We start from the raw sequence: 22918 nt of genomic DNA, 5'->3' as shown, positions 1-22918 counted from the left end.
TGTATCTGTGTATCTGTGGGATGATCCACAGAGGCCCCTCCCCTCATCCAATAGGACCCAAAGGCCCCCACTAACAACATCCTGTTGCCAGACACCACAGGACACCCTCAGAAGGCCCATGTCCATTCTCTGATGAGTCATAACTGTATTTGAGGCACAAGGGAGACCTACACAATATTAAAAAGGTGGTCATAATGTTATGCCTGGTCAGTGTATGTAGAGGAGAATATTAAGAGTAATGAAGTGACCATACAGTTGGAGAACTGAAACAAATAATTCAAGACAGTATAAAAAGAATGTGAGCTTGAACGCAGCTTGAAAAATTATATAAAATTATCTTCTATAACTTTGATCAGTTTTTCTTCAAGATCCTTGGCTTCAAGGATCAAGCCATCATAAAGCTAGTATGTAAACAGTGTCACTTTGTCTGCTCTTTAACTTCTTCTGTGTAAAATGAAGCAATGATTACTACATTAAGTAATGAAGCTTAAATTTGAGTTGGTTTATGTCAATATTTAAAGAACGGTGTGACAGATTTAGCAGTTTAGCATGTATTTCCCAAACTGCAGGAGTTCCAAAGTGATTGGACACTGCCAAATATTTTACTGTGCAGGTGTCTGCTGTTCTGAAATTTTGAATTCAGGTTTAGATATGGGTGGAGTTGTCCGTGTTTTGAGTAAACAGTCAGAGGCACGGATTGTCAGCAGGCGAAATAGGCAAGTGCTTGGGACCCCAGGCCAGCAGGGGGCCCACAAGGGCTGACAAACTTAAAACTTGGCCAGTGGAAATCTGCTAAGTAACATGTCGGGTGCATGATTCTTTCAATTAGACAAAAGCCACCGATACAAATTAAAAATTTGTTAAAATAACAATAATAATAATGCATTTTATTTTTATGGCACCTAAAGTCACCTAACAGAGAATAAAAACATAATCTCAAATTAGAAGAAGAGAAAAGAAAGGAAGAAAGACGTGGTAAGTGAAGCAGATAATGATGGTTAATAATAATATTAAATAGCTAACTGAATGCTGCTAGTCTAGCCTTAAATATGGGGACCACACAGTTGCAGAAGATAATAGTAAGTCTAAAAAATACAGAAAAATAGGAAAACAGCATGACTGGAGAGCAAAAGTCTGTTAGGTGACTAAAAATGGTGCAGGAAAAACTTCAAGGATGATCTCTGACCAATAGAAGAAACACATGTGGAAAGGCCATATTACAGTTCTAATAAATATGAAAGAAAGTAATGCATTTTTATTACACAAAAGTCAACCTCTAGCAAGGAATAAAAGGAATGTGTGCAAGGCAAAAAGGAGCAGCTCATGACCCAAATCCCCCCTGCATCCGTCAGACATGGTGGTGCCTCAGTTATGGCTTTTTTCATGGCTAGTTGCTAATGGAATTTATTGATGACTTTACTGCTGACAGAAGCGGCCAGATGAATGCAGAGGGCATACAGGAGCATTCTGTGTGCTCACATTCAGCCAGATGCATCGAGTCTGACGAGTCGGACGATATTTCATCATTCAACAGCACAGTGATCAGAAAGGTACGGCCAAAGCAACCAAGGAGATTTCCAGGATAAAGAGGTGTCACCTAATTTCAATCTGACTGGGCTGCTGTCCACTTGGAGAAGAGCAGATTAATTGCAGTTTTATTACATTTTCTCTTCCACTTGCCATGTCCATTGTCGGTAATGAACATTCAAGCTCATTTCAGTATAGGATGTTAAAGGTATAAGCTCGTAGCAGCTGTCCGACAATCAAAATCCCATTTTGCCTCTAGGTGGCATAAAGACTCAACGGAAAGTGATCGTGTGCACCATCTGTCCTTGCACTGTGAATTTGTACTGAGAACAGTGCTGCTTTTTATTACAGCTGTGCACATTTTACACTGAGTCTAGTCAGATCTGGGGTGAACTGATGGCCAAGCAGTTAGACATTATCCCAATACCCCAGTCTGTCTCTACTGCAACAGACTAAAGCTTTTTTTCATTTGTGTATGATGGCAATAGTGTGATCTTTCTATGAACTAGAGCTTATAGTGCTTATTCAGCTTATATGAATGTGTGCTACAATCCTCTAGATCTGAAAACTAAATTGTGGGACATGTAAAAAGATACTGGAAACACATTATCTGATTTAAAACCAATCAATCCCCATATAGTAATCTATTGCATGGACATGTTATTATTCCACATACTGTGGCAGAACATTATGGATGGGTAGTGCTTTACCAAACCCTGTCTTTTGACCTTTATTTTTATGCAGCCTTTCAGTGATGAATCCTTTGTAAGTTCATGATATGAGGCCTTGGGAGCTGTCACTAAAGTGAGAAATACGGCTCGCATTCAGTCCTTGAGCCCTGTTATCGGTAAGGTTGCATCTGAAGTGTGGCTTTGACTGAAAAGAATGATGGATTGATTTCTGCATACTGGTATCAGTCCAGTGGAAAAGAGAGGTCCTTGTATCCTCGGCCGCATCTAAAAGCTCTTTGACTCCAACTGGTACTGGATCACGTGACCCGCGCTTGGTGAGGGAGAAACCGTTTCCATTACTGTGAGGCCAGTCACAGAATGACAATTAGTCGTTTGTTCGATTTTCTTATTTGCCACATTTCAGACTTTCAGGATTCAACCGCGTCACGCGCACAATCAATGCCTTTGATCAAATCACAGCCGCAAAGGTGATATGAAAAGTCAGAAACTCCATCACACCTGCATCACTGCAGTTTTGTTGTGCTTGGAGGAGAGGGGGAGAGAGAGAGAGAGAGAGAGAGAGAGAGAGATTTCTGGAGGCCATTTTGACATTTGCTGAGCCCACTGCTGCAACTGTCAGCCATCAATTGATGGCCTTGGGATTGTCCTTAATGAAGCTGTCCACAAACACAGCCGGCGAGTCAGCTGTTTATAGAGGTGAAGGTAGGGAACGAACTAAAAGAAAAGGGGCGGGGGGCGTCCGCACACATGTACCTCCAAGCACGCATATTACTGAGTGGGTTATTACTGGCAAATGGGACTTTCCGTCACTCAGGGGATGGCGTGGGGCTTTTGAGATGAAGTCATTCTGTTGCTGTTCTTCTCACTTCCTCACAAACTTAATGATGCCTTTCTCCTTTTTAACACTGTAAATGGCTCCATTTTGAGTGCATTATAGAAATGCTTTACTCTTCACCCTCAGCTGCATTTAAGAGGAATCACAGCGATTATTACAACAGCAACTTGTTGCATTTAGGGTGATACTGTAATTTATTACGTTACACATAGAGCAACATTTTTTTTAAAACATGTCACCTTGCTTTCCATTATTCTTAGCCCAGATTTCCGTGGGGAAAAACCCCCAGAATGGACATTTTCACCCCGAGAGCACAGATGTTTATGTCGTGTTTATTATCAGTCTTTCTATCCGTTGCTGTTGTTTTCATGGTCATGATGATGAAATTGTCTTCGGCACAGCAGGTTGAGCAGCAGGGAGTCATACACTCCAGACTCCAGGGTCTTTACTCGCGTACCTGCGAAACAGATGCTCTCAGAGCCAGCTCCTCCATCATGTCGCCGCCGCGTCGATCATCTGCAACAACCTGCCAAATCAAGCATCTCCCTCTTGTATGCGTGAAGTGCAGGTGCAGGCGCGAACGGCACAAATAAAGTCACACCGGAAACATAGCTTACAGTTACAGAGGGAAGTAAAAGGGGAACTTTATAAAAAAAAAAAAACAACGTTCAATCAATGCAAATTTATTTTGACATTATTTATTTTTATTTTATTCGGTAAACAGATGTTGAACACAACTTCTCATGCACATCAGCACGTGTTGCAGTGCAGCAGTTTCCTCTACCTGTGGTATGAAGGGTCCACTGGCCTTAACATGAAACAGAGTCTAAAATTGCAGCGCTTTATGAGAGCTTGTGGCTTGGACACAAATATCTAGCTGACACCGAAGATGATGTATGTATGCGTGCTAATTATTGCATTACATAAAAATATATGCCGCGGGTCATTGACTATGCAGCAACTGAATTGCCAAGCGTCAAGCATCACCGTATCTGTGGCATGCAGCAGCGCTTATGATGTTTACAAGAAATACTAAAATAGAATAAATTAAAAGTTTGCAAAACAGTGCAATTGGAAAGTGGACTGACTGCGGTATTTTTTTGCATATTATGTGCTGATTTGAGGACACTGTGAGATTTTGGATGCCAATCTCACTTTTGTGCAAATGCAGGTGAATTAACAGTTAGGGCTAGGTTGACGCTGGTGAGTTTCCACTCGCTGTGGCTGCTACTTTTAATAGTGTGCCCCCACAGATGTCTGCGTGACCGACAGCAGCAGTGAACAGAACACGAACACCCAAAACCACTTCCTTCTCTTAATATAGTCCAAATGGAGAAGTAAAAACACGACAAGCAAGATGAATCTGCCATTAATGTGGATTGGTGTCTTTACAGGTCGTTCATACCTCCTCACTGGCATCACATTGCGTGTTGTGTTTATTTATACATAAATCCTCGTCTTCTTGGAGCTATATCAAGACCACCAACAATGTAAGTCACAGATTGTATCCTGCAACCTCTTTTTTGATATATGTGGTGTATTTGAATATTTAGATGGTGCAATCTCTTCACATAATAACTTCACATTTTACATCCTTGAAATGTTCTTAGTCTTAACTACTAATGATAAAAACAGGATATTTTTGCCTGTCCCTTTTGCTTAAATTTGGCAGTTTTGAAGATTGCCCTTTATAACCAAAATGCAGTCAACTGTTTAATAGTTTGATATCTGTTTAACATCAGTATTTCTGTATAATCATATCCTCAAACAATGCAAGAAACATGAAAGTGGACACTGTAAGTCCACAGATATGAGGATGTAATTTAATGAACTTGCTTGAGTTCCGCGTAAAATTTTTTGTCAAAGTTCACTTCGTCCTGGTCTGTTAGCCACAGCCTTTTAAGGGCAAGAAGCAAACAAACAAGCTGACATTAGCCTTCCATCAAACCGCGTGTGCCTCGATTCTCGTCTTTTGGTTTTGATTGCCAGAAAACCCGCCGTTCGTTATGCAGTTCGATTTAGAGGCTTGCGTCGGACCCTCATCCAGCACGGACGCACCTCCGGGCGTGCCTGCTTACAGATGAATCTGCATTTTCATGAACCACTTAACGCTCACTGTGATGCATTAACAAGTCGTTGTGAGGTTATTTTTGTTTTCCGCAGACCTTTTTAGATGGAAAAAAAAAGAAACTATGACAGAATCACATCAGTAATTTAATTAGAAGTGCATATGATCTGCAGTAAAACAGAAGCGGTCGAATCAGAACAAATGCCACAAGGGGTGTTGCACTTGCACTTACTTATTTAGGAGTACTGTAAAAATCCTGAATTCACTTGTAACTACAATTACAGGTGAATTACAGGTACTTGTCCAATTGTTCTTTGAAATGTTTATTTCAAAGCTCACTATGTCATTCAATGTGTTTCAGATCTCAATATGAATGGCCTCCTTTCCTTGGTGTGCTGCGCGGAATTCCTGGTTGCATTACTGCTGATCCCAGCGTGTACCAGGGCAAATCCTACTGATTCATCCACACAGAGTTTTCCAGTCAGCACATCCATAACACTTTCAACAGCTAAACCAAGTCAAAGTGACACTCCATCTTCCAGTATATCGAGTGACACCACCACCATTACCAGCAGCAAAGGCATCACCACCGCCGCTGCTGCCACCACCGCCCCCACCGATGCCCCCACCACCACCACCACCTTGTGGGGTATCAATGTGGATAAATGTTTCCTGGTGGCAGGTGGGCTGATCATAGGCTGCGTCATTCTCCTGATGTCCACGTTGCTGCTGGCGTGCAAGGTGTGCAGTCTGAGCAGACGCCTCAAGGCACTGAGCAGCAACAGCGACATGGTCAGCAACAGAGAGTACTGGATGGGAAATGACAACGAGGACAAAAACAAGTCAGAAGCCAGAGAGACCACGGTGTTGATGACGGACATCACTCAAACACAGGAGGAGATGAGCAATGGTGCCGCCAAGGAAGAAGGAGGGAAGGCGAAGGAGGATGGACAAACGGCAGGGGAGAAGGAGGAGGGAGACGGCGCCGTCAGTGAGGAAGCTTCCGCCGCACCTGCAGCCGCTGAGAGTTCACCCTCTCCAAATCCTCAAGAAGAGGCCGCCAGCTCAGAGCCCAGCAATGCCGCAGCAGCAGCAGCATCCTCTGACGGCAAAGAGGAACCAAAGGATGGGCAGTAGATTTATAACTGTGAAGCCATTAAATTCCCTCAGCAACTACCTTCACCTCCCTGCAGCTTTACAACCCTTTAACTCTAAATAAAGGATTTCTTTCAGCAGCTTTTGCTTTCCGTTAAATAGAACAGTGTGTGTGTTTCTAAATCTGTCAACCTGCATATTGAGTGTTTCACAATGGCTTGATAATGTATTGCTCTGATATTTGTGATTGAATAAGAATAAAATCATATTATAATGCACTTTTGTAAACTTAAGTGAATTTGCCATGTTTTTTTTTAAATAAAACAAGAACTGAAACTCCATCATGAATTGAATACTTAGACAGACAGATAGATAGATAGATAGATAGATAGATAGATAGATAGATAGATAGATAGATAGATAGGTTTCATTTGTCTAACAGCCATTCCCTATTTAGCTACATGTGTGAATGTTTGTGTGTGAGAGAGAAAGAGGGAAAAAGGGCTCTGCTCGATTAGCAAGCAGGGAATGTGTCTCTTCCAGGCACAGAAGTCAGAAAGAAGGCTCTCTTTCACCTCAGCCAGGGCTGACAAAGCCACACACACAGAGAAAACCTTTTCAAAAAAGCCAATAAAGGGTCGCTTCCGTTGTCATGGGACGATATTTGCTCATCTTCTTTGCTCGAGACGTCATGATGGATGTGAGCTCTTCATTTAACAAGTTTCTTTTCGGTTCTGAATATTCACCTTTGGCACACAAGGCTTTGAATGCAAAAGAAATGGGATGGAAACTTTTCTTTTTTTTTTGTAAGGTCTGGTAGTAAAGAGACGAGCTGCAGCTATGGTGTATTCGAAGTGAATGTGGAGGATTAGGGCGATTTTTCCCTCTGCTGCTATTTGGTGACAGAGCTCAAACTGACAGCCCAGCCTGTTGTACAGTGACTGACGGTGGAGGCAAGGGTTTTAACTTTTCAGCTTGTTGGAGGGGGCAGTGACAGGAGACATGGGTTTCAATATCAGTGCACGTAGCTACTGGAAGTATGGGCAAGCAAGAAAAGAAAGCAGAAAAGAAAGAGGGATGAGGAAGTGACAAGGGCATTGCAAAATACTACTACTAATGTACATGATCAGAGATTTTTAAAATATCTGACTCTCAGACGCTGCGGTTGCATGAATCAGAAATAATCTACAGCCATGATATCACTGAATTTGTCACATAGTAAACGCTCAGAGCCTGACAAACCGTGCCTCATGAGCCAGTGTTAGTGTGTGGTAGAAGTACAGCAATGCAGTGCGAAACGGAGAGTTGCCTGTATTGCTGATGACAGGTAGGAAGCTGCAGTGGAGGAGAGCCCTCTGCAATAAATCTTGAGGCTCTTTGTGGCAGCCTCTAAATTTGCACGGGGAAAATAACAAGCAATTACGGCACACCATTGCTTTGTAAGGGGATACTTTGGAGGGGGATAACATAGATTTAGGCGATAACTGATAACAGTCAATCTTGTTTTGAACACAAACAGGAAGGAAATCAGCCGGTTAATCTAAACACAACAATGGCTGTCACTTTAAATGCAGAGGTAAATCCGGAAAGCTGCCAGCTTTAAAAGGGGCTGAGGAGTTGCCTTTGTAGAATCCTTTTTTATGCAGGGACCCTTCCATTATGCGCTCCACTTCTCCTTACACCCTGCTCCTAATACTTCCCCCTCCATCCACCCACACTCCTCCCCTCCCCACTCACTTCCACTGCACACAGTAAATCCAGAGCCTGCAGTGCCTGATCGAGCCAACCCAAAAGATCCATAAGCGGCAATAGTAAACTCGTGGCTTTTCAAAGGGGATAAAAGGACCGCACCACGAGGCAGTGAGGGCAGCCTAAAAAAAACCTGACCTGGACAAGTGAGCAAGGGGTCAAATTGTATGATTGAACTAGGAGAAAAAAATCTTTTAAAAAAAAAATCCTCTTCAGCAGAGCACCAGCTGGTCCCGGGCTTGAAAGCAGGAGAGGAGAGTGAAGAGGGGCTGGACAGCAGCAAAAAAGGAGCAGAGAAAAGTGACTGGAATGATAAGATGAGAAGGTGAGTTATGGACACATTTAAAGACTCTTTTATTTTTGCACACACACGTTCTGCCACACCCTGGCTCACAACATGCTGCAGTTTCAACAGTGCAGAGCTGCTGGCTGTGTCTTTGCCTGCCTTTGGACCAGCTGATGCTCTCTGTGGAGTCATTAATAAAAGGCTGCTATTGAGCTAGTTCTCCTCCTCCGAGAGCATGGGACTGACTTCACTGACAACCACTGATGACTGAACACGCAAACTGATGCCAGGGAGAATGACTGCGGGGATTTCTCATCTCCTCTGCGATGAATGATATTCTTCAACAGACGAGAAATATCCTTTTACAGTGCAGGTCAAATGTTTATCGGTTATTGAAAAGGACACATTTGAACGCCTGAGTTAAGGTGCACATAAATGATGCTGCGAAGAACCTCTAAAAACATGACTGCATAATTAGGGGAGTCAGTTCGGCATGTAACGTTAATGTGTGTACCTGGAGGCAATGTGGTGTGAACATTAGACTGCCTGGGTGTGCATGGACAGCATGCAATTATGAGAGGTGTGTGTGCTTCTGTGTATGTGGGTATGAGAGATTTTTTTTTTTGCAGAGGCTACAGCTACAGAAATGATGAAACCAGTTTTATTCAGCACAGCCCTCTACAGTTGCTATGCTTCTCCGACAGACAGCAATTGTTTGTGTTCCCTTCCCAAACACACTGCAGGCATCACTTCCACTTCCACAGCGTGTCTCCTGGCGCTAAAGATGACGCCGTGTACAGCAACCGCTAATATTCTCCCTGTCTCTCTTTCAGCGGGCATGTGCTGCTGAAGCCTTTCCCTAATGAGGCCCTTCTGGAACTCGTGCTTGTGTTGTGCCTGGTTTTGCGTGTCCTGGCTGTGTGTCCCTCCGAGTGCTCCTGCACCCACAGCCACAGGGAGGTAGACTGCTCCTGGAGGGGTCTGAGGCAGCTGCCCGACGGCCTGCAGCACAACCTACGCTCCCTTAACCTGTCCCACAACCGACTTCACGACCTGGACGGTGAGCTCGCGGTGTACACCCACCTCCGCATCCTTGATTTGTCCCACAACAGGCTGAGCCAGCTGCCCAAGGACTTGCCTCGCTCCCTCTGGCAGCTCTACGCCGCCTCCAACCACATCCAGCTGCTGGACAAGAATGACACGGCCTACCAGTGGAATCTGCAGATGCTTGACCTCTCCAGCAACAAGCTGGAGAGGGCCATCTTCATCAACAACACGCTGATCAATCTGTGCACACTCAACCTGAGCCACAATCACTTCTGGACTTTGCCCACCAACTTGCCTGCACGCCTGGAGACTATTGACCTCTCCCACAATTTGCTCGTGAAGGTGTTGCCGGGTTCTCTAGACCGGCTCACCAGGCTGACTCACTTCCACCTGCATGCTAACCGCTTCTCCGCGCTACCCACTGGAGTGTTGGACAAGGTGACATCCCTTAGAGTCATCACTTTGGGAAACAACCCTTGGGCCTGCCACCTTTATGAAAACATCAGCTACTTAATGTCCTGGACTCAGCAGACCCCTGCGCGCGTCTTGGGATGCCCCTGCCACACCCAGCCAGTCTGCGGAGGGGCGCGGTTCAACAAAACCGGAGGGTGGCACTTTGCCTCCTACAACTTGCCCCCTCTGGCTGCCAGTGGCCAAGATGTGAGCTCCACCCTGCACGCCCCCAGAGAGACCTCGAACACACAGCACCACACCTTCACAGCCAGACCCATGCTGACATCCAGAAACACAGGCCCCCACCTAACTATTAATCACCTTTCTGCGACTGCGAGCCCAGCTGACGTGGATCACATGTGGCACCCCGATTCCCATCTCATCTCCTCACCCACCGACTCACCCCACGGCACCGACACGCCGTCTTTTTCCGACACAGGTCTCATTACCGAAACGTCCGACAGGGACGACAGCGTGGGGCTAGCCACAGACCAATTCTTTACAACCGAGAGTCCCTCGATCCAAACAAAGAAGACCACCACTCTTCGCACCAGGAGCGTGAGGAGGCAAAATCAGTCCCCGCCTAGAAGCATCGGCAACAACAGCCCACCTCTGGCTGGCTCTTTGCTCCCTTTTCTTCATAACATGGGGCTACTGACTCTCATTCTTCCTCACATCCTCTGAAAGACAAATGAAAAACTCCAGAATTTATAGCACAAACAAATAAACACACACTCACATACAAGATTACTGAAGTTCTGTTACGTTTAAGAGCTTTCCTCTACACAAAAGGCCAGTTACAGCACAAATTTCAAGGCTGCATGAGCAAATTTCTTTATTTGTGCTACACTACGTAGGATAAGATGCTACTTTTTTAATGTAGAAAAAAAAAAGTTTTACTTTTCTAATGACACTTTTTACAAAGCTCTCCTCAAATGTCACTGCTTTCGAATGAGAAGGTTGTAATGAATGTAACTAAGCACATGATGGCACTATACATTCAGGTACCAGTTTGTTATGTAACTGAATTCCTGGTGCTCATCTGCAGTGACTATTTCAAGGCTGTCCAAGGTGCTTTTCATTTCACATTATGGCCCACAAATGATTGCGCATATTTTATATTTTCTACAGTGACTGGATTTTTTTTTTTTTTATTATTATTCTCGCTTGTTTCAATATTTTATTTTATTTTATTTTATTTTATTTTATTCCCATTCTAAGAGATTGATGTCCTTGATGCCTGCCTCTTGTTTCATGTAACAAACCAGATCAGTCTATGGGGGAGCAATCTTTTCTGGCTATAGGTATATATAGTGTGGTTAAAATTGGTCATGTCATGTACGTAACAGGAAACAACAGAGACTCTGTGGAGCAGAGGGCAAACTAATGGACAATGTCGACAAACTCGGAGTGCCGATGCTGCTTCTGTATTTCGATCACATCTCAGACTTAAGTGTCCTTCATGACTCAGTGACGCTCGCGAAAATTATTTGCATGGTGATTGGACGCTCCGGGAATGCTAACTTACTGGTATATATTGCTGCAGAGCATTAAAGCGCAGACATTTTCAGCTCACTTATATGAAATGTTAAGATATTCATCAAGCAGCAGCGAGGTGCAGGCTACAGATCCTTTATATGTTTCAGTATTGTGTTCGCATATGGAGCCAAAAGGTGGCAAAACAGTGAGAAATGCATCACAGCAGCCTGCATTTTAGGAGAACTAGTTGCAGTATATTAGTTCATTGCTGGGTAAATCATCAAGGTGATCCTGCATTGTTAAATAAAACCTGAGCTATTTGCACCTTCTGATGTTTGCATGAATTTTACAGCTAATCTTTTTTTTTTATCATTATTTCTTCACACTTCTTTTAAATGATCTTATTCTACCTGGCACCACTGCTGGCTTTAATTTGAAACTGTCCAATGAGAGTCCCTGGGGAGAGGCCAAGCAAATCAACACAGGAGCTCAATCCTCCCCCTCTTGTGTCTACAAGACTCCGTTCTGGAATAGTTGCATGAAAGAACTGAACAATCTCCCATGAGTCAAAACAATGAGCTGCTCAGATTTTCTTCACACTTTTTTTCTTCTTCTTCTTCTTTTTTTTTTTTTTATGAGCACTGGAGCCATACTTTGCCTCGCAGTTAATCACGCTGTGAAAATTCCCAGAACAAATACAGTCTTATCTGTCGGTTATTGAGCAATCGACATTTAAAAAAATAAGAAATCAAACATGCAAAAATATATATTGTTGAACAGAGATGTGCATGTTCTCCAATCTGACCTTTATCAGTGTTTTGAGGAGAAGTGAGGAAATCTCGCGTGTAGGTACATCCATGACAGAGGAACCAGGCAGCCTGGCAGTGGGTGGCCTGGAAATGTACCAGCGTGGTGAACAGGTGACCCAGTGGTTTGGCTTAGTGGAGCAATATGGCGTTGCAGTCACCACCCACACGCTGGATGACAAACATCAGGCCATGGGTTGCACCTGTGAACAGCTCACAAAAAAAGAGTGAACTGAAATTAAAATGCGGTCTCTTGTATAATTCATTTTATTGTGGAGAGAGACTTACGCAGTTTAAGAAAGAGAGAATAATTCAAAAATAACAACTGAAGTTTTGATTTTGCACTAGAGCCGTCATCTTCTAAATAAATTCTTGCATACAAAACCGGAAAGAAAATTGTGGTTATTGTGCTCGTTATTTATAAGGCATGATTCGAAGTTCAAACATAGCCAACTGTTTCGAGTTTTTTCGCCTCTGACCTCAATTGCACCTTTTCATTTAATTGTCACTTAGTTGTCTGTGGTAGACCTAGTTTCTGGAACACGCAGTAAAAAAAGAGCCTCTGAATGCGTTGTGCAGCGTTTTTCGATATATACAGTATGTGTATTTATCTCTCCGCCTCCCTTTGGCTGCAGCACTTTAAGACATCTCTTCCAAGTACGTTAGGTGCCAGAGAACCGGCCTAGGTAGCCAATTATTTTCTCTGTAGACAACACAATGTAATGTCAGATTTCTCCTCTGGCTTCTCCTAATAACTGACAAGGTGTAGAGGGCCGGCATCATTTACTGCTGCCATGCCTCCCCTCTTCATCTCACCACCCGAGCTTGTTTGGAGCGAGCTTCCTCCTCTCTTTCAGCCACACTCAATAAGACTCAGCCTCGGTGTGCTCCTTTGTACTGCCCTCTTGTGTTCTTGTACATTAAATTTCCCATCAGCTACAAATGTCACAGTGCTCAGATAGTGGCTGAGAAAAAGGCTCTAAGAACGCATAGTGTAGCAGAATATTCAAGCAGCCAATCATCACGGTGAGTGTGTAAAAAAAGAGTTTTTAGTTTTTATCCAATGCACCTTTATTGCTGAAAAAGTCAATTTTACCCTGTTTTCTTTTTTTTGTTTGTTTTGTTTTGTTTAGTTTTTTTGTTTTTTAAGTGCAGAGCTTGCAAAGTTTCTTGAAGCTGAATTTCTTTGTTGAGAGCGTGTAGAGCAAATAAGCTTTCCCCACTTCACTTTGAAGAAATCATACAGTGCTTGTGCGAGACCACGGTGACGCTGTAGGTGGTAAACCTGTTTTTTTATTTTCTTTTAGACACAAGCCAATAAAACGAGTTGTCGCTCTGAACAGTATGAATACGCATGTGGACAAAGGCACATGCACACAAATGACATCAGTCCCTCTAATGGTTACATGTGCTCTAAGTGCCCTCTTGTGGTAAAGAGGCAGAAATGAATGTTTATCCCACAACACTGGCCATTCTTAGAGGGATTGTGCTCTTCACCGGGACACAGCTTGCCCTTGACAGAGACTTTTCTCAAGGGCCTCTCGAAAAGAGACTGTACAATTAAGAGCCTTTGTTCTGCACAGCCTCCTCACAGAGCAAAATTCTAGTTCTTGTTTGCTGCAAGGACAGGACTCGGGAACTTTCACAACGAATAACATTTTGGATCGACTCAAGCGCTGCAGGCAGGCACTTGTGACTGTCTCTTCTTTTAATTATGTTTTTCTCCGAGGGTGTCATCTTCAAATAAGGAAACAGAAAGAGGACAGGTTGAAGGATAAAAGCCCAATCCATTTCAAGGGAAACCTTTTATGAAAATTATGACAATTACTCAAGATAACCAGCAATCTACAGGCTTAATGTACATTTTATGTAACTCCCATTATTGTGGACCTTCATTATAGACCAAACCCAAGGTGAGACACGCAGCGACCCACCTTGAAAGGCCTCTGTCGCCTGCTTATGGCTAAAACAATGGCTGCCAATTTCGATCTCCTTAGAGCCCGGCTCACAATATCAATTGTAGCCCAGCATCAGGCTGGTACCCTACCAAAGGACGCTCAAATGCTGCAGATAAAGTTTATCAGATAAACCTAATCTGTATTGACAGCTTGGGTCTATATGCCAAGGCCCGGCATCTATTTGAGCCAAGAGCAATGTTTCCCAGTCTGGGCACTGATCAGCTGAAAAGCAAAATGTGTAGGAATCTGGAAGAAATAACAAGGCATACTCCAGCAGCAGGAAGACTGATGAGACAGGCAAAATTCAACCCTGCAGCATAGTGGGGGGAAGCTGAGGATATGGTATCTCTCGCTCTCATCTCAATGGCACAGACAAGGCAAGGTCAGTGTTAAGGTCAGTGGTTGCAGAATAGGAAGGGGTTGGCAGCTGAGAGAATATACGGTGGCAGGCAGTTAGGGAAAAAGTGAATGTAAAAAAAAAAAAAAATAGGAAACAAGAAAGACAAGGCTGTTTTAAGACAAGGAATAAGCCAGGAGGTAGAAAGCACCACTTAGCTGGTTGTCCAGAGAGGCTTGCTTACCATTTTTAGCCTCTGGAAGATTATTTTTTTAAATGTCTCAGGAATACCATATAGTTTATTCTCATATAAACAAAGCTGGAAATAGTGAATTCACTGGCTCATTGTGAGGCAGTTAGCAATGAAAAGTGCAGCAAAATATGCTACAGTGTGGTTTGAAGTCAAAACAGCTTTCTTTACTGGACCACTTTCACATTTTTAATGGGCCGGTGTGTACCAGTTCCCTCTGTCTTGTTAAAGCTCTCCAAAAGGCCAGCATGCACATCTTTCTCCCCGCTGCTGACTGTACAGGTGATAGGGTGGCTCTTCGCGCCGCTTTAATGCCATTCGTCATCATCTGTAACACACAGCTCTCTCCGGAGCCGTGCGAACGACAGCCAGAACATTCCGAGGAGCAGCAGGGGCACGAGCTTATCTCCCAGCCCAGTGGAGCAGGTAAATGATGTCGTCATCATCCACTCCTGTCGGAGCCTGATGGGTCTGAAAGAGACCCGCATGCAAACGCGGGCCACCGAGGTCAAAAACACGGATAACGTCTAAAACTGAAATGAAGTTGTTAATTCCGGGAAAGCCCCTCTGTTGGATGTCTGGTAATTTTTGCAATATTACGAGGAACATCTACGGTTCTTTGGAGTACAGGCTAATTTGTGGTAGCTTCAGGCGCTTTTGGGCTCTTGCTACAAATCTGGAAATTTGCAAGCATGATAAGCATAATATTTCAAAGTCAATATTACCGCTTCTTTTTCTGAATATCTCAGTGTCCCATCTACCTGGAAGGCTGGTGCGTAGCCTCTGGCACAGCTTAATTAACTCATCTGTGTGGTTACAGAGGACGTAATGGGGGAGAGAAATCACTCATCATCAGAACATCCTTCCTACTGATCTGACTTCAAACTGTTTCTCTGTGTGCTAACAATGATACACCATTCCAGTAATCCACAAAAAAAAAATAATAAAAAAAATCAGCTGAGAAGGTTTAAACACAACTACCCTTGAGGTAAAAAAATCAATGACAAGAATAGACATTTTATTTATTAAATTAATCAGCCTTTTGTTAACCCTTGCCGGCTGAAATAGACTTTTCTAAGATGCTAAATTATTCCAGGCGGGATGAAAGAGCAGGTAGTGTTCAGTTTGGTGGGTGGCTAATTCCTGAAATAGGACTGTCAATTATGCATGTTTCAGTCTCTCCCTGCAGCCTGAGAGGTACTTTAGCTCAGGAAAGAAGAAGCAGAAATGAGAGGACACTAGAGGGAGACAATTTGTTCACATCTGCAGCCTTCTCCACAGGCTCCCTTTGGATTCGGAATTTCAGCCGTAATAGGCTCTCCAGAGAAAAGCACAGATCACTCAATCCACGGTGATCAATATGAAATCATTCACAAAATCCGAAGGATAAAATTTACAACGTCTCACGAATGTCTGAATATTATACATAACAAATGCACGGAGGCGATGGAAGGCCTCTTTCAGCGGTGGAGTATTTCGCATAGGATTGCATGCTGAAAACATGTGGTGAGCCCGAGCATCTGTTACAATTATGCAAATTGTGTTTCAAAAAGGAAAAATCCCCAAAGACGTAAGGTTTCACTTTAAAGTACATATCAGTATCGTGTGTCAGCTATCATCACTGGTTTTTATGTCTTCAAACATTTTAAGATTGAAAGGAATATTGTCTCTTCATAGACTGTGCGCAGGAATCTGCAGAGAAAGGAGTTATACGTGATCCAAGAGCAACGTCTCCAAGGTCAAGCGAAGATTCTGAGGGCGTAAAATGATTACTGCAACAGGAAACAGGATGCCTCCTCTCAAAACAGCATCTCACAACCCTGTCAGAGAGTCTGTTGCTTCTCTCACTTTCTTTTTCCCCTCAGCTCTTTCACACACTATCAAGTTTACTTCATTCTCAATCCCCAAATCCTCCAGTTTTTATGCAACGGCTCGGTTAGTTACAAGCTTTTTTACATGCTGTATTTCCTCTCTATTGAGAAGCGGTTCATCTTTCAGAAATGAATTCAAGCTCTAGTTGTGCTAATACAACTGCAGGATTTCAGAGATCTCTGCAATTTCTTTGCTCTTGAAAACAAAATGGTGATGAGTTCAAAGCACGAAGGATAAAAACAATACATCTGTTTCTTGAAATGTGATGTGACCGGGTTTGTTGTAAAATATAACCTCTCTTTCCTTCTCACTTAGTGCTAAGCGCTCAACCACTCCAAAACGCATAGCTGTCAGAGTGAAGTTGCCTAAAGAGGTCTAAACATTTTAGGCACTTTCATCAGGCAGTGGTGGCCGCTGAGATTAAAGGAGAACACTGTTCAATTTAAAAATCTATACATGTTTCTCCTTTAGTCAGTGTTAAAAAAAGTAAAAAAAAAAAAAAGACCTGGAGCCACAAACCCTGAACCAGTGCAGCTTATTAGATATAAAAGATTTTAGATGGAATATGGCACAAATCTTAGATTTAAAACAGAATTGTGCTTCGAGTTTTCTTCACAACCGTTGATGAGATATTGTAAAACGTCACACCCACAGTACCTTTTCGGTCACGTTTAACTTGGCTCTCTTCATGGTAGAACAACAGCGAGCAGAAAGGCAATAATACCAATGTTCACAAAACAGAATAATTCACAATCACACTGTGAAACCTGTGCCTCCAGTGTTTTTATTTGAGCATGAAACAGAAGTTGCTCTTCATGTGTTAAATCCACTGTGATTTTTTTTCCTTTTTTTTTTTGCACACCTTGTGACGGGCTTTAAAGCCTGTTGTTCCTCAGAGCTCATATTCCACATCAATTTATAGCCTCCCTCTCTTCTTTCACTCTCTGTGCAGCGGCATGAGTGGATGTGATTTTCTTGCATTATAGGCATATGCTGTAGGACGCTGCCACACATTTGACAAGAGTAATCATAAATGTATCACTAAATGGCATGGGACAGAACAACGGTGCAAAGAAGGTATAATAAGTAATAGTCCTTCACACAGGGTGTCATATTTCCATTTTCTTTGACACTCCTGCACTGCGAGGAATTGCCATCATTTGCTTCTGTGGCTTTGTTTCAAAGCTGCAGACAGATGCAATGCGGAGAGTCCCCTAACTAATGACAGACTTTTAGCTGTTCAACTGACAAAAGTGTTGTTATTTGGGTTTTATCTAAGTCATTGTTTCAAAAACATGCTGCCTGGCCAGATAAGGAACTCCCTCTGGTAGAACCCTGAACAGTCAGCACAGGCAGGCCTATTCAAGAAACTTCACTGACTGTGAATAATAAAACGGGATCACGAGTCACGTTTCACACAGAGCTTGAGACGCTCGAATGAATGAAAACCGCGTTAATGCAGGATTTGTTGTTTGACTTCTGTGCATGCACACAAGCAAATGTATAACACATAATTTAAATATGTGTGTGTATTTATTATTGTGTGCTGTTGATATCATATTGTGCTATTAATGCAGAATTACAGGGAGATATCTTCCCCACTGAAAATGTCATACACGTTCATTTAGTCTTAATTTCTTACCCTGTTTTTTCTTCAAGGTCATGAGGGTGCAGGGGAGGCTTATCTCTGCACACATTGTGCAGAGCAGGCCTGGCAGCTCATTACAGGTCATCTACATGAAAAAGATCCGCAATAACACCAATCTATGTATGGGAACCATACTTTATTGATCCCAATGGGAAAATTCTTTGTTGGCTATTGTAATGAGTGGAGCAGTTAAAGGTGAGACCCTGGGATCAGCCTCGGCGATTCGGTATCTCGCTCTGGGACACGTGAACAATGCTGGCGCGCAGATTTTAGGGCTCGAGGGACTTTCTTCAATAATCAGAACCCTCTCATGGCCTAATATTCTCCACCTTTTAAAAATCCGATCCTCTGCACATTCTGATCTTCGGTTTGTGTTTTGATCCAAACATGCACAGTTTGATATTTTTAGTAAATACAGGCGTGCCCTAAATTGCTCATGTTTTAAAAAAAATAAGCTGCAGTGAGTGTGCATAACTAATTTAATGCAACCAAAAAATCACCTTGTATTGTGTGTACGACCTGTCATTATTCATTGTTGTTGTAAGCTGCCGATAAAGAACAATGCAGCGCTTGTGAGGTTAAAACGTTCAATAATTTGTTTGTATTCAGTTGTTTGTGTTCAATTATTACTCAATTACAAACAAGATGGCAGTTTACTGGTGCTGCACAATACCTGTTTTACACTTTGCTTCACGCTGTATGCAGCTTTCAGCTGAATTAAGCTCTGATTATTTCTCAATGAGTCATGACAATGAGGATCATTTAAATATTAACATGGAAACAGGAATTGCCCTACTTTTTTTTTTTGTTTCTTTTTCGGGGACTATATTTCATGGCGGAAGAATAACAGGCAATTATAATTCATAAAAACAACAACAACACGCTGTTTATATTGAAAGGAGTCCAATTGCATGATAAATGGCAAACAGTATTAATTAAAAAGAACATTTCTCATGGTATGTGTCCACTGGTTTAGAAGAGCAGTAAGCCACTTTCACCTCTAGTGGCTTATTGCTTAATTAAATGACAAATCGGAGGATTGGTTTGCAGATTGCCTGAATTGACGTCAATTGGATTGGTTAGGTGACAGAGTTAGGCTCCGCCCCCTGTGGGCCAAGGTAGAGCATGCTGAGAGAGGGAGGAGGGAGCAGGGGGCTGAGCTGATCCCACGTGTGACGCTTTCATTCCCGGCTCAGTAATATTCTCATAGCGGGGCTTTGCATATCTCCTGCCGTATCTGTGTGTGTCTGTCACTGTTACTGTAGTCCCAGCCTATAGTTTGGAATAGATATGGAAGGAGACGGGAGTCAAGCCACATCCGGAAGCCTAAATGATTCACAACATGACCCGGGGTAAGAATATTTCCAAATTTAATCCTTAGGTACGATTTTTTCTCATGTTACAACATCTTGGTGAGGACTTCGACTGCCGCGCTGGATTCGTCCCCACAGTACGCACTTAAACCGTGCACGGGTCTCCTTCCAGATGCAGTTTTAGAGACCACAGCTTCGAAGCAGAGAGTAGCCTCCCCCTCTTATGTAGACAGAGTATAATTACCAAGCGCGAATGTGTTTTCATAGTCTTCCTTTATCCTTTAAGGTCGCTTTTAGAAGTAGTTAGTCGTCAAAATGGCCGAACTGACATCTGGACTCACTTCTGTTGTGTTTTCCCCTTACAGTAAAATGTTTATCGGTGGCCTCAGCTGGCAAACCTCACCAGGTGAGACTGTTATTCTCTTTTACACCGTGTCCAGTATTTCTTGTTGTTTTGTCGCTGTGACTGAGTGCTCGGTGGAGCTGCTGCTGGCGGTGTATGTGCGAATGTGCACCGTGCAGTAGTGTACTGTATGGGATATCTCACTAGTGTGTGCGCACGATGTTATTTTTGATCTCCGTCCATCTGAAGTCCTCTATTCGACCCCTATGCGCATCGGCGGGGTGTTTCTTTTTTTGAAATACAGTGACAACAGCATGTGTTTCTGACAAATGACCCCGACATATTTCCTTCTGTCCACAGACAGCCTTAGAGACTATTTTAGTAAATTCGGAGAAATAAGAGAATGTATGGTGATGAGAGACCCCACGACAAAACGCTCAAGGTAAACCCACGGCTTTTCTACTTTTCCTTCCCGCTGCACATATCGCTTACTTTGACCGTGTTCAGTGTTAATCCGGCGTGCATGTGTGTTTGTGTGTCTCCGCGCGCCCGTGTGTTCGCGTGTGTGTGTCTGTCCCCGTGTGCGCGCGCCTGCGTGTGGTTTCACAGCAAGCCAGATAAGCTTAAATGCTCGCTGCTGTAAAGCTGCGGCCGAATGCAATTTGACATTGACTTTGTGACTGCACCACAATGTTGGTGGAGTGTCGCCTCGTATTGTAACATTACCAAATCATTGCTCGGCGCCGGCCCCAGTTTCAGTTTCAAATCTTGCCACAGGACGTCCATAATCTGGATTATGAATATATATTTGCTAAAGAAATGTTGCCACAGTAATAAGGTCATAGGAATATCGTGGATAATGTCGTGCACGTCATTGGTGCATGTGACAAATTTTTATTTTTAATTTTAGAATTTGCATTTGCAATAAAAATAGTGATTTTTTTTGTTTGTTTTGTGTGTGTGTTCATATTAACATTGTTTTTTTTCTCCCCCTTTTTGTGTCTTTGCAGAGGATTTGGGTTCGTTACGTTTACAGATGCTGCCAGTGTAGATAAAGTCTTAGCTCAACAACACCACGAATTAGACTCAAAGACGGTGAGTTTATTTTATCTGCTCTTACATAAGAGTTTATTCCGTGTTTTGTGTTTGCACTGTTCTGCCGACTGTGATTTTTTCGCTGCCTAAAGGTCTTGTGGGGAAACACCTCTTAGGGTAGCAGGCGGTGTCGGTCAAGGTCACGCACGAGGGCCAAACGCGCGGCGGTCCCGTCAACGCGAGCCTAGCAAGTAAAACACAACTCCGGGGTGAATATTATAACGCGTCCACTTTTACTTCCCCGGCTGGACGGGACCCGACACACCCCCTTCCTCTGCTGCAGCCACATGTGCAGTGTGCACATATCTCATGTGGACACAGAAGGGCGTGCTGTCTCAGGACGGCTGCCTTCCTACTGTTTCACCCAACAGTTATTGTTTAGTATCACGCCCGCTCTGCTGATAGTGTTAAGTGTGGAAGAATAGGATTGAAGCAACACATCAGAAAGAATAAGTCCGTAACGTATTTATATACTTGTGAGTAAACTAAATAAAAGCCAGATTTATTTCGATTTTTTTAAACACTCAGCACACAGTATATAAAATAAATGGAATAATATATCAAATATTTACCATTACGAATGCGTGTCTGTTTTGGAACAATAGTCCGATTTACTTAAATAACGCAATTGATCCACAGACATATATACTCATTAAAAAAAAAACTTCTGGGAAGCCTGCTTGAGATTTGTCAGTAGATGAATAATTAAAGATGAGAGATGTTTGTAGAGATGGATTAGATAGGCTTCAGCTGAAATTATATTTGTCTGGGACTTCTCCTTGGTAATATCCAGATATGGAGGCATAGCTTCTGTAATGGAATAGTATAATAATTGAAGAGTGGAAAAAAAAATTCAATGTTACCTCGGCTGAAGCTCTATATCGAGGAGTATTTTTAAGGATTTTGAAAGGTAAATAAAATGTTCTTCAGGTGGTAGTGGTTAAGAAGCATGCGGTGGCGTCTCAGAATCCGCGTAGTGTATGGCGAGTGATGCAAATTTAATATCTGTTGTTCGTCCCTGAGCTCAAGTGTGATTGGCACAGAGCAGAGAAACTTGTTTGTTGTAATGTGGCTGTGACATTTTTTTTATAATAGAGAGCTATGAGCTTTCTGGACAGTGTTAAGAGCAACTCAGTGGTGGAGGCTTGTGGGTTTAGTATTTGTGCTGTTCTAAAACGGAGTCATTTACCTTTATTTATGACAAAAAAAGATACAGATACCATTGCAATCATAACTCTTAAGTCAAAATACATTATTGGAAAAATGGTGATCCAATACTTTCTGGTATGTTTTTAAGTTTCTCTCACTGAGACATTATATGTTATGTCGGAATAAGGATGGTAAGGACATATAGTGGATATAAAGGCAAGAGGTGAAATGACCAGTCTGATGGCATTGCAGAACGTGTCCAGAGAGGGGAATCCGCAGAAGCATGTGTAGGCTGCTGCTGGAAGGAGTAATGATCCAAACATAGTTTGATGCAGAATCTAGAGCAGTTTGATAACTTCAAGTTTGACATTTTGAATGAACAGCTTTGTGACAGCTTGACGGCGTGTATATTTACAGCAAAGGTCGGGGGGAGGAGGGGGACGCGCATGAGGGAGGGCCGCACATAAAAATATATACTTACACCTGAGAGTTGGCCGGCACAGCTCCAGTATTTTACTGAAGCCCAATAAACAGAACAGTCGTTGATTCATTGCCTTGGCCAGAGTCACGTTGAGAACAGTGGCAGCAGGAAACAGTTAAAATTTCTTGTGCATTTTTAATTATTATATTCTTTAAATAAATTCAGTGGATTGATGGCCTGCTAATATTACACTCTCAAACCGCTGCTACTTCTGTGTTACAGATGACATATTGATTGTTAAATTAGCTTCCTCACCTATAAAGGAAAGATTCTTAAAACTCTTGTTTTTGTAGTTACCATACTTTTTCTTGCAGCTCACATTAACACCATTAACATGCCATTTCCCCTTATAATCAATAATAAAGCTATAACACGCGTTTCCCTTGCTCCTTTGAAACATATTAAGTATGTAATATCACTCATGTAGAATTGCCA

The 22918-nt window shown here is 42.8% G+C and overlaps 3 protein-coding genes across 7 annotated transcripts in view; all 3 read left to right on the top strand.

Annotated features, from left to right (window-relative positions):
• Window positions 1-3827: 3827 nt before the first annotated feature.
• LOC311502068 (uncharacterized protein) lies at window positions 3828-6487 on the top strand. Its single transcript, XM_084564180.1, has 3 exons — window positions 3828-3948; window positions 4449-4544; window positions 5484-6487. Exon 3 carries the CDS (start codon window positions 5492-5494, stop codon window positions 6257-6259), a length of 768 nt encoding a protein of 255 aa, XP_084420306.1. The 5' UTR covers window positions 3828-3948; window positions 4449-4544; window positions 5484-5491; the 3' UTR covers window positions 6260-6487.
• A 1796-nt stretch (window positions 6488-8283) lies between these two features.
• Window positions 8284-10436, top strand: LOC311502132 (oligodendrocyte-myelin glycoprotein-like; the record flags this gene model as incomplete). Its single annotated transcript, XM_084564265.1, has 2 exons — window positions 8284-8291; window positions 9086-10436. 2 exons carry the CDS (start codon window positions 8284-8286, stop codon window positions 10434-10436), a joined length of 1359 nt encoding a protein of 452 aa, XP_084420391.1.
• Window positions 10437-17068: 6632 nt separating this feature from the next.
• The window catches only part of LOC311502857 (RNA-binding protein Musashi homolog 2), a 241153-nt gene continuing 235303 nt past the window's right edge, over window positions 17069-22918 (top strand). For all 5 annotated transcript variants that reach the window (XM_084565270.1, XM_084565273.1, XM_084565272.1 and 2 more), the window contains exons 1-4: window positions 17069-19454; window positions 19781-19821; window positions 20119-20200; window positions 20769-20853. In XM_084565270.1, the coding sequence (XP_084421396.1) occupies window positions 19393-19454; window positions 19781-19821; window positions 20119-20200; window positions 20769-20853 (270 nt within the window). In that variant the 5' untranslated portion in view covers window positions 17069-19392. The remainder of the gene's footprint in view (window positions 19455-19780; window positions 19822-20118; window positions 20201-20768; window positions 20854-22918) is intronic.

Source organism: Chelon labrosus, assembly GCF_963514085.1.
Source record: "Chelon labrosus genome assembly, chromosome: 17".
NCBI lineage: Eukaryota > Metazoa > Chordata > Actinopteri > Mugiliformes > Mugilidae > Chelon > Chelon labrosus.
Note: the sequence above shows the minus strand (reverse complement) of the source record. Positions and strands in the feature narration are given on the sequence as shown.